The sequence below is a fragment of the Dendropsophus ebraccatus genome, chromosome 10 (assembly GCF_027789765.1).
Source record: "Dendropsophus ebraccatus isolate aDenEbr1 chromosome 10, aDenEbr1.pat, whole genome shotgun sequence".
Taxonomy (NCBI): domain Eukaryota; kingdom Metazoa; phylum Chordata; class Amphibia; order Anura; family Hylidae; genus Dendropsophus; species Dendropsophus ebraccatus.
In genome coordinates this window covers 18,398,637-18,410,553 of record NC_091463.1, presented here as the reverse complement: position 1 = coordinate 18,410,553, position 11,917 = coordinate 18,398,637, and the positions used below count along the sequence as shown (strand labels likewise).

The 11,917-nt window shown below is 43.9% G+C and overlaps 1 protein-coding gene across 1 annotated transcript; it reads left to right on the top strand.

Annotated features, from left to right (window-relative positions):
- Nucleotides 1-1,918: 1,918 nt before the first annotated feature.
- Nucleotides 1,919-11,678, top strand: LOC138802772 (red-sensitive opsin). The gene is made up of 6 exons (XM_069986407.1): nucleotides 1,919-2,027; nucleotides 7,285-7,581; nucleotides 8,460-8,628; nucleotides 9,590-9,755; nucleotides 10,075-10,314; nucleotides 11,467-11,678. The coding sequence occupies exons 1-6, from the start codon at nucleotides 1,919-1,921 to the stop codon at nucleotides 11,581-11,583; spliced, it is 1,098 nt and encodes a 365-aa protein (XP_069842508.1). The 3' UTR covers nucleotides 11,584-11,678.
- The last annotated feature ends 239 nt before the right edge of the window (nucleotides 11,679-11,917 follow it).

Below are 11,917 nucleotides of genomic sequence, written 5' to 3'. Positions count from 1 at the left end.
TCTTTTTAAAGGTCTGTATAAAGAGGCAGAATTCTAGCTACAGTTCTTGTTTAGCTCTTTGTGGGAACACTATGGAGGAAGAGCATCAGGCTGTTCTTCTCACCTGACCGGTCCTTGGGTTCTCTTTAAAGGAGAGATTAAAGGAATTTAAGCTCCCTGTAGTGCATGGGGCACTGAGGATGAAGGTATGCCTCTTACCTTTATCCTCGGTGCAGTTCCCGTGCAGTTTTAATGTAGAGCTCCATACGATAAAGCCCTTTGGCGCACTGCCCCGTGCCCCAGAGCGCTGATCCGGCCCGGCTCCATTGATAATCATTAGTCAGGGGCGGGCCGGCCGTGGAGCTCTCCAAACGGTCTTACCATACAGAGCACTACATTAAGGCTATGTTCACACTACGTAAGTTCCGCAGTAATCACGGCCATTGTTGGCGATTTGCAACAATGGCTATGATTACTATGTAGCTTACGTAGTGCTGCAGCTGAGGGAATCCCGGCCGGAGTGTATACACATAGTATACTCTCCGGCCGAAATCCCTCGCGGTGCCCCCAAAAAATTAACTGTCAGTTTTCTGCGGCTGCTATTCAATGAATAGCGGCCGTAGAAAACCTGTAAGTGCACACAATGGAGCGTGTGGCTCCGGCCGCATGATCCATTGTGTGCAGCGGTGAAAAACGGATGCGCCCGCATCCAAATTCAACTGCAGGGAAGATCATCCACCCGGTACTGCAGTACCGGCCGGGATGATCTTCTCTTAAACCGGCCATTCGGTGACTCGGCCGGGTCACGGAACAGCCAGTTTCTTATGCCATGTGAACAATGGCCTAAAACTACATGGGAACACCTCTGAGGATGAAGGTAAGAGACATACTCTCATCCCCAGCACCCTGTGCACTATAGGAAGATATCAGCAGGTTCGATTTGTCTTTTTTAGAAAGAAAAAATAAATTCTGTCCTCTTGCAAAAATAGCTAATTTCGATTTAGACGGGGCGGTCCTATTTCCAGCATATGTAGGGCATCTAACTAGGCTTCACATTATATCTGCTCATCTTAAAGCCGTAATCCTCAGTCAAGAAAGTGGCACCACTGTCCCAGAAAAAGTAAATCCGTAGTCTGGTCTTACTTAATCCCTAGCTCCTCTCAATTGTGGAAGTTTTCTTGATTTTTCTTATTAAAGCGTCAGCGTGAAATCTTTGTTCGAATCGTCTCTCGACATTCTGACCGTACTTGGTTCGGTACACGTACACGTATAGCCTGGACACGTCACGTGTGGCCCTTTAAAACTTTGCCTAAACGTATCTCGCAATTTCACCGTTACTCGATTACACAACAGCGAATAGTTTCCGAGAATCCAGGCCTCCAGACAGAAGGTCATTGGGTCTGGCCCAGTGATTTCTATTTTATAGACAATTTTCACTTCCCCTAATTAACACAGTGACCCCAATTTCACAAAGTGAAGGGTATTAGCAAATGGACAGACATGGAGAAGATGAGATAGGATTTGGTTGCTAAGAAAGCCCAAGCCATTCCCCTCCTTCTCTCTCTTTCATTTAAGCAGACTCTTATCCTGTCACCCAAAGTGTCCAGAAAAGTCATTCTTAACCTGCTCAAGTGACGTAAACCCGCAGTACGGAGCCAGAAAGATTGAGTGTGGAAAGGGGTGGGGGAGTGAAGTTAAAACTCATATGCCAATTAAGAGATAAAAAGTTTAAGGGGGCTTGAGCTGGTCTGTGAGTGTCTAGGCTAATCCATCTCAGCTGGGTATATAACTGGAGAGAGGTCACACAATCACCCAACCAAGTGACGGCCAGGTTAGGAGAGCGAGGGAGGAAGAGGAGAGAATTTAAAGGCGAAGAGTGAAAGAGCCAAAGCTAGATCTAAGAGGAAGGAGAATCTGGTGTTGGAGGGACACGCAGGGCATGGCGGCATCATGGAATGAAGCTATATATGCTGCCCGGAGAAAGCATGACGAGGACGAGACCACCAGAAGTAGTATTTTTACATATACTAACAGCAACAACACACGGGGTGAGTAATCCATGCCGTCTAATGGTGCGAAGAAACAGTATACGTATAGATGTATAACCCAACAATTCAAATTACATTAACATTAAAGGGGTTCTCCAGCGTTAGAAAAACATGGCCACTTTCTTCCGGAGACAGTGCCATTCTTGTCTCTAGTTTTGTGTAGGTTTGAAACTCATTCCATTGAAGTCAATGGCGCTTAATTGCAAACCGCACCTGAACAGGAGACAAGAGTGGTGCTGTCTCTGAAAGAAAGTGGCCATGTTTTACTAACACTGGATAACCCCTTTATAGATAGTTGTGATCAATAGTTAGAGTTATGGTGAGATAAGTTACTTTTACTAAAGATTTAGTCATCTTTTGAGTTTTGGTTATGTGACTGATCGGAATCCTCTGTGACTCTTTATATTGGATGGCAATGTTGAGAAGACTATGGGGTTCTACACAATTATATGGTAGTGTTGGGATGACTATGGGGTTCTACACAATTATATGGTAGTGTTGGGATAACTATGGGGTTCTACACAATTATATGGTAGTGTTGGGATGACTATGGAGTCCTACACAATTATATAGTAAGGTTGGGATGACTATGGGGTTCTAAACAATTATATGGTAGTGTTGGGATGACTATGGGGTTCTCCACAATTATATGGTAGTGTTGGGATGACTATGGGGTTCTAAACAATTATATGGTAGTGTTGGGATGACTATGGGGTTCTATACAATTATATGGTAGTGTTGGGATGACTATGGGGTTCTCCACAATTATATGGTAGTGTTGGGATAACTATGGGGTTCTACACAATTATATGGTAGTGTTAGGATGACTATGGGGTTCTCCACAATTATATGGTAGTGTTAAGATGACGATGGGGTTCTACACAATTATATGGTAGTGTTGGAATGACTATGGGGTTCTACACAATTATATGGTAGTGTTGGGATGACTATGGGGTTCTCCACAATTATATGGTAGTGTTGGGATAACTATGGGGTTCTACACAATTATATGGTAGTGTTAGGATGACTATGGGGTTCTCCACAATTATATGGTAGTGTTAAGATGACGATGGGGTTCTACACAATTATATGGTAGTGTTGGAATGACTATGGGGTTCTACACAATTATATGGTAGTGTTGGGATGACTATAGGGTTCTACACAATTATATGGTAGTGTTGGGATGACTATGGGGTTCTACACAATTATATGGTAGTGTTGGGATAACTATGGGGTTCTACACAATTATATGGTAGTGTTGGGATGACTATGGGGGATGACTATGGGGTTCTACACAATTATATGGTAGTGTTGGGATGACTATGGGGTTCTCCACGATTATAGGATAGTGTTGAGATAACTATGGGGTTACCCACAAATATATGGTAGTGTTGGGATGACTATGGGGTTACCAACAAATATATAGTAGTGTTGAGATGACTATGGGGTTACCCACAAACATGTGGCCTTACTTTTTATCTGAAAATATACTACAATTTTGTAAGATGGGCAAGAGATGGTAAGAACCATCAAAATTGGTTGACATCCTAGTTAACCTAAAATTGGACATGTGCCAATTACATGTATTGGAGTGGCTTTGGTTGGGCTCTTACCTGTGTTCGAGGCTTCGTTGAGTGTATTTGTCATTGGTTCTATCAAAACTACCATACAAAATGATGGCATTTTATTGTTCAACCCCTTGGTTCTCAGAGAGATAAGCTGCTGACAGAGCTGCCTGGCTGCAGATTACACTTCCCTTCCCCATAAAGAACACAGGAACGTTCAACCATGCTGAACATTCCAGTGTACAGGGAGGATGGGAAGATAACATTATTGAAGGTGTATGGCCACTTTAGATATGGAGATAAAGTTAGAATACTACCCCCATTTTGGTAGAACAAAGACAAAGAAATTGTAATACTGAAGGATATTAAAGGGGTACCCAAGCAAAAATTTTTTCTTTCAAATCAGCTGGTATCAGAAAGTGCCAGAGATTTGTAATTTACGCCTATTAATAAAATCTTCCAGTACTTATCAGCTGTTGTATGTCCTGCAGGAATTTGAGTATTCTTTCCAGTCTGACACACTGCTCTCTGCTGCCACCTCTGTCCATGTCAGGAACTGTTCAGAGCAGCAGGAAATTCCCATAGAAAACCTCTCCTGCTTTCCAGACTGGAAGAAATACACCACTTCCTGCAGGACATCCAGCAGCTGATAAGTACTGGAAGACTTGAGATTTTTTAATAGAAGTAAATTACAAATTTTTGGCACTTTCTGACACCATTTGATTTGAAAGATTTTTTCTTTTTACTTAACTACCCCTTTAATGTTCAACTATAGTTCATGCCTGGTGGCAATCCAAAAAAAATGTAGTGTTATTTCTTTTACCAATTAAAATTCCCAACATTGGCATAGATTTATTATCTTGTACCCATGGATACTGCATTGGTAGTTCACAAGTATAATTTCCTATAGTTGCATGAAACAATCCCCACCAGTGGGCTGGGAGATCTGTAGCTCTTTGACAGAGTCCTTCCATAGGAGAGTTGGTGGGATACGTGGCCTCCGCAGGTATAATCTTAGTGATCATAGATACTTGGCCCCCCGTGAGTATAATCTTAGTGATCTAAGATACTTGCCCCCCCCCCACGAGTATGATCCAAGTAATAGCGGGATACGTGGCCCCCGTTAGTATAATGTTAGTGATCTTAGATACTTGGCCCCCACAAGTATGATCCAAGTAATAGAGGGATACGTGGCCCCTGCGAGTATAATCTTAGTGATCTAAGATACTTGGCCCCCCATGAGTATGATCCGAGTAATAGTGGGATACGTGGCCCCCGTGAGTATAATGTTAGTGATCTGAGATACTTGGCCCCCACAAGTATGATCCAAGTAATAGAGGGATACGTGGCCCCTGCGAGTATAATCTTAGTGATCTAAGATACTTGGCCCCCCATGAGTATGATCCGAGTAATAGTGGGATACGTGGCCCCCGTGAGTATACTGTTAGTGATCTGAGATACTTGGCCCCCCCCACGAGTATGATCCGAGTAATAGAGGGATACGTGGCCCCCGCGGGAACAATCTTAGTGATCTAAGATTCTTGAAATTCTAATTTTTAAGCCTTAGTTTGAGCTTTAATGATGGGACCTGTACTAATGGGGTATTCTTCCTATAGAGGAGGTGGTTGCACTGTATGATCGGAGAGCCGACATATACAGCACTGTGCAAGAGCTTTAGGCAGGTGTGAAAAAAATAGTTCAGACTGAGACGTCACCCATCAGGGAGCAGGACAGTGACCCAGGGAGTCCAGCCATTGTATAAAGAGTCCTGGCAGTGATGATATGGCGGCGCAGAGCCCTCATCTCACATTATCCAGTCAGTCTGGAATTACATGAAGAGACACAGGGATCTGAGTAGAGACGTCCACAGAAGATCGGGGGTCACTTCTCCAAGATGGTGGAACAATTTCTCCTCATACACTGAGTACTTAGAAGACCTGATGCTGGAGGCAAGGGTCGCACCAAATACTGATGTGATCCCGATTCCTCTTTTCTTCCTTCTCTTTACATTTTGTTCTATGATAAACTACTATGACTTTTATTAGTAAAAGCTTCTTACTATGCCGCGTCCTTACCACACCTGCCTAAACCTTTATGTCCCATGGTCGGTATCTTAAGAAGGACGTGCTCTAATCTCCATGAAGATGGAGATGTCCTTGAAGCTGTCAGCAGAGCGGATTACTTTCTGCCCAGCTCATGGCTTTTGACACTTTGAGGTTACACTGCTGTCCAGTGATGTCACTAATCCTGTCCGTGGGGGGGGCCAACCCCTATACTACATACACAGATCATATACACTTCATAGCTACAGCTTTCTTTACAAATCATGGAGATTGGGAATACACTATAACATATAGGGGAGATTTATCAAACATGGTGTAAAGTAGAATTGTCTTAGTTGCCCCTAGCAACCAATCAGATTCCACTTTTCATTCCTCACAGATTCTTTGAAAAAATGAAAGGTGGAATCTGATTGGTTGCTAGGGGCAACTAATCAATTCTACTTTACACCAGTTTGATAAATCTCCCCCATAGTGCTAGTAATCTCACTGCTTAAAGGGAATGTGTTATCAAAAAATCGATTATTGTTTAAATAAAGTTTTTAGGTTAAACATATTTTAAAGAATTTTTGGTGACATTTTTTTCAATTTTTCTATCCATATTATAAAATAATCCTGAGATTTTGCAGTTTTCATTCTCACCACTAGGGCCAAAACTAAGCTAAGACTCCCTGTTGTATCTATGGCGATAAGAGGAGGCTGCTGTAAGGTGATTTGTACAACATTGCAGCGGCATGTGATACCGGTAGATACAGGAGACAATAGCAGCTCGCTATGACCTCTTCAAAGATCATAGAGCGCACTCAGCAGGGCCGGACTAAGGTTGGTGGAGGCCCCGGGCGGCAATCCCCCCCCCCCAAAAAAAAACCTATGCCACAATCTATACAGATGGCTGCTTACTGTAGGCGACCTAGCACAGACCCCCTCCTCGCTCCTGGCTGTATTGCTAAGCATCCTCCTCTGTTGCGCATGTGATGATTACTACAGGCTGCAGTGCAGAGGAAGATGCCAGACCCTAGAGACAGGATCGGGGAGGGCTAAGTATCAGAGTGTATTCCCACATTGTGTTTGTGTTAATAACGCAATGTGAGAACACAGCACTTTCTGTGCGCTGTGGCCCTCTGTGTTAGGGTCCTACTACAAGGTCTGATATCCCGGGTAAGCAGCACCGTTCTGCTAGGGTTCCAGCTGGTGGGGGCCCCTAAGTGGTGGAGGCCCCGGGGCACGTGCCCCGGGTGCCCTCCCTTTAATCCGGCCCTGGCGCTCAGTAATGTTTCACATTCGTCTAAAGGGGACAAAGTCTGTCTATTGTGGTCTATGTTCATGAGTCTTGCTGTAAAGCATGTCACTAAATGCTGTTAAGAACAGCTCAGGCAAGATGGCCGCCCCCATAACAATGTGCAAAGAGTGAAATAAAGAAAATTACAGTCAGAAAATAGAAACAGATTAGAATAAAAGAACAAGTTTTAGTTTCTGACTCTAATCAGTAAAAGAAAAGTTAGGTGGCACATTCCCATTAAGACAAGCCACAGATCAATGCATCACCTTTAAGAATTGTTATTACAACAGGTCACCAGAATTAGATAGATTTATTGTAAATTATTCCCATTTTTTGTTCTTTACCATTTCTAGGTCCATTTGAAGGTCCCAACTACCACATTGCCCCTCGATGGGTATATAACATCACTACGCTCTGGATGATCTTTGTAGTATGCGCCTCCTGCTTTACCAATGGTCTGGTCTTGGTAGCTACATTCAAATTTAAAAAGCTTCGGCATCCCTTGAACTGGATCCTGGTCAACCTTGCTATTGCTGATCTTGGGGAGACAGTTATTGCCAGTACCATTAGTGTCTTCAACCAGATTTTTGGTTACTTCATCCTTGGCCATCCATTATGTGTGCTGGAAGGCTACACCGTCTCAGTGTGCGGTAAGTTATAGGGACAACTATATGTGGTGGCTTGTATGCTATATGACGTATATTGAAACCATGCTAGGGGCAGGAAAATTGACTGTAAAAGTAGATCTACAATATGGAAAATTATAAAACTTATAATGGAATCTCATTTTTTTATCGTGCTTAAAAATCAAGTGTCAAAGAGGCTGTGCTGAGCTGCGGCATGCATGCCGTCTCCCTCCCCCACCCTTCCCTGCCTTGACTGGGAGGAGGTGTGCATGCTGCAGCTCAGCACAAACTATAATTGTAGCTGTGATATTATATATAAGAAAGCATTTAACAGGGTATTTTTGAGGGGAAAAAATGTTTTCAAATTTACTCTACTGGAGAAACTCACAACTTCCAGCACTCATCAGCTGCTGTACGTTGTGTACAATGCTCCCTGCTGCCATCTTTGTCTACGCCAGGAACTGCCCACAGCAGGAGCAAACCCAGCTGGACAATTCCAAGCATAGACAGAGATGGCAGCAGGGAGCACCATGTCGGATTAGGAAGAACTACATGACTTCCTTAAAGCCAAACAGCCAATAAGTACCAGAAGCCATAATTTTTTCTTTAATTAGAGGTATTCTACAGATATGTAAAACTTTATGGCACCGGTTCATTTAAAAATATTTTTCTCCAGAATACCCCTTTAAGTGTCAATTTAAAGGAGCATTCCATATACTGTATTATACCTAGTGTTGGATCTAAGGGAAAAAGACACATTAATAAGCCTTTTTAGATGTGTAAATGGACACGTTTTTGGTTGTCATGCTGCTCACATTTTCCTGACATTACATAGTGGTTATACGTTCCTGTTCACACTCTTATCTTATTACGAATTTTGGTTAATAAAATGTCTCCTATAGGAATCACTGGTCTCTGGTCCTTAACTGTAATCGCCTGGGAACGGTGGTTTGTGGTCTGCAAACCCTTTGGAAACATTAAATTTGATGGAAAGTTGGCAGCCGCTGGCATCATCTTCTCCTGGGTTTGGTCTGCTTGCTGGTGTGCGCCACCAATATTCGGATGGAGCAGGTAAGTTTGATCAAATGGGCAGCAAATCTCTGGGGATCTCCTCCGTTATAGGGGTGTTTGCCTTAATTTTAAAGGAGAAGTCCGGCGATTTGAAAAATTGTTCAGCAACCTCTCGCCATGCTGGTACACGGTACTGGATTGGCGCTGTGGAGGATCTCCTCCACAGCCGACATCACGCCCCGATTGATGGACTGCCCACTCAGCCAGTCAGTGACTGGGGCGGGACACCACTGCAGTCACTGATTGGCTGAGCACACAATCCATCAGCCGGGTCAGGCATCAGTCATGACCTCATCAGAACTCGATGATGGCTGTGAAATGTTTTAAATCACTGGACTTCTCCTTTAACTCCCTGTTCCAATACAGTTTTCAGATCCTTAAAGGGGTACTCCAGCGGAAATCTTTTTCTTTCAAATCAACAGGTGTCAGAAAGTTATATAGATTTGTAATTTACTTCTCTTTAAAAATCTCAAGTTTTCCCATACTTATCAGCTGCTGTATGTCCTGCAGGAAGTGGTGTATTCTTTCCAGTCTGACACAGTGCTCTCTGCTGCCACCTCTGTCCATGTCAGGAACTGTCCAGAGCAGGAGAGGTTTTCTATGGGGATTTGCTGCTGCTCTGGACAGTTCCTGACATGGACAGAGGTGGCAGCAGAGAGCACTGTTTCAGACTGGAAAGAATACACCACTTCCTGTATTACATACAGCAGGTGATAAGTACTGGAAGACTGGAGATTTTTTAAATAGAAGTAAATTACAAATTTATATAACTTTTTGAAACCAGTTTATTTGAAAGATCAATATTTCCACTGGAGAACGATCCACAAGCTCAGTCCACTCCTCTGATCGATGGCTTCTCCATGATCCCACAGACGTCCTGTGCTCACATCAGCTCCTCATTGATACAACAGCTGCAACACCAACAAGAACTTACCTCGACTATTCTAATATCTTCCTATAGGTACTGGCCCCATGGCTTGAAGACCTCCTGTGGTCCCGATGTGTTCAGTGGCAGCACCGACCCTGGCGTCCAGTCCTACATGATGGTGCTCATGGTCACTTGTTGCATTATTCCCTTGGGTGTTATCGTCCTCTGTTACATAGCTGTATGGTGGGCCATCCGTAAGGTGAGTGATGATCTGAGATCATACAGGATTGCCTTCTTACCTATAGAGATATATTAAAGGGGTTCTCCAGCACTACAAAAACATGGCCACTTTCTTCCAGAGACAGCACCGCTCCTGTCTCCAGTTTGGATGCAGGTTTTGTAACTCTGGTCCATTGAAGTGAATGGAGCTAATTTGCAAACTGCACCTGAACAGGAGTGATGCTGTCTCTGGAAGAAAGTGACCATGTTTTTGTAGTGCTGGAGAACCCCTTTGAGAAACTGTTCAGCATAGACTTGCATGGTTGTGCATGGTCTACAACTCTTTCTGTATTCTCCAGGTTGCACAGCAGCAGAAGGAGTCCGAGTCCACCCAGAAAGCTGAGCGGGAGGTGTCCAGGATGGTGGTGGTCATGATCATGGCTTACGTCTTTTGCTGGGGACCATACACATTTTTTGCTTGCTTTGCTGCTGCCAATCCGGGCTACAGCTTCCATCCTTTGGCTGCTTCCCTGCCTGCCTATTTCGCTAAGAGTGCCACTATTTACAACCCCGTCATCTATGTCTTCATGAACAGACAGGTTGGTCCAATGCTATGTTGTGGTATATTATGTAGGCCTCATATATAGAATAGTCAGTTATTTATGGGGTAAGGTCAGGGACTGTTCACACTGCTTACTGACCTGAGATCATAGGAAGTAATAATATCCTTTAGTTCCATATTGGATCAGAAGATGTGTGGCCCTTTTTTCGGGAGCGTGCACACTACGGAATTGCCGCGTATAACCCGCAACGTATTCTGTCGCTTGTCCCCGCACGCGGCGGCACGCTTTTCCGCCTGTGCCATACACACTATTCTGTGCACGGGCGGATTCCGCTATCCGCCGAAAGAAGTGACATGTCAGTTCTTTTGGCGGATAGTGGAATACACCGGCCCATAGAATGGTGTCTATGGAGCCGTCGGAAAGGCGTGCGGACAGACAGCGGAATTCCGCGGACATTATCCGCGAGAATTCCTCAGTATAAACCCACCCAAACAATGGAATTTCATGTCAGGAAATGCCCAAGGGTGGGTTCACACTATGGAAGCTGCGCAGATAAATTGCGGTGGATTCCTTCGCTAGTACGTGCTCACGGCCATGCGCCTCTCCGCCGGCTTTATAGACACTGTTCTATCAGCCGAAAGAATTGACATGTCTGTTCTTTCGGCGTAATGCGGAATCTACCCGTGCATAGAATGGTGTCTATGGCACGGGCGGAGAGGCTCGCGGCCGTGAGTGCGTACTAGCGACGTAATCGTAATTTATCCGCACAAATTCCGTAATGTGAACCCACCCCAAAGCAGGAAAAGTTTTCTGTGGGCATTTGCTACTGCTATGGACAGTTCCTGACATGGACAGAGATGGCAGCAGAGAGCACTGTGTCAGACTGGAAAGAACACACCACTTCCTGCAGGACATACAGCAGCTGATAAGTACTGGAAGACTTGACATTTTTAAATAGAAGTAAATTATAAATCTATATAACTTTCCGACATTAGTCTATTTAAAATAATTTTTTTTCCCCTTTAATTGCAATAATATATAGAGGAAGGCAACACAAATTCAACCCTAGGCATACAGTACTGTTATTGATCCATATTACATGCATTTTATAGGCTGGAGGTGTCTCTCCTAGAAACATTGCTTCCAGAATTACTTAAACGTTTAATATTTCATCTCTGTTCCCTGTAGTTCCGGAACTGTATCTACCAACTATTTGGCAAAAAGGTTGACGATGGCTCCGAAGTGTCCAGCACGTCCCGAACAGAAGTCTCCTCGGTTTCCAACTCCTCGGTGTCGCCTGCATAAACGTCCTGTGAAATCCTTCCTATGGTCTGCACATATTGTATATACTCATTTGCGGGAGCAGCTATGATTTTTTTTTTCTCCTACTGACACACGCATTGCTTGCCCATTGTCACTGTCCATTGTCACACTATTACTATGACATCTTGTAACTAGCCTGAATGTTACCGATTAAAAAGATGCTATGAAAGATTTCGCAGACAGCAGGACTGTCCCTATAATCTACTTCTATTGAATCCATCCAGACTTGGATATTCAGTGGGGTATCCTAACCAGAGCCACTGCGTCCTGAACTACTATGAAGTCAAATGGGCAACCTATTGAAGGGTAAGGTGAA

What these genes read in the sequence shown, in the direction of transcription:
- LOC138802772 (XM_069986407.1), top strand. Translation starts at nt 1,919, where the DNA reads ATGGCGGCATCATGGAATGAAGCTATATATGCTGCCCGGAGAAAGCAT. An exon ending in CCAATATTCGGATGGAGCAG is followed by an intron (nt 8,629 to 9,589) that starts GTAAGTTTGATC and finishes ATCTTCCTATAG; the next exon opens with GTACTGGCCCCATGGCTTGA. An exon ending in TATGGTGGGCCATCCGTAAG is followed by an intron (nt 9,756 to 10,074) that starts GTGAGTGATGAT and finishes TGTATTCTCCAG; the next exon opens with GTTGCACAGCAGCAGAAGGA.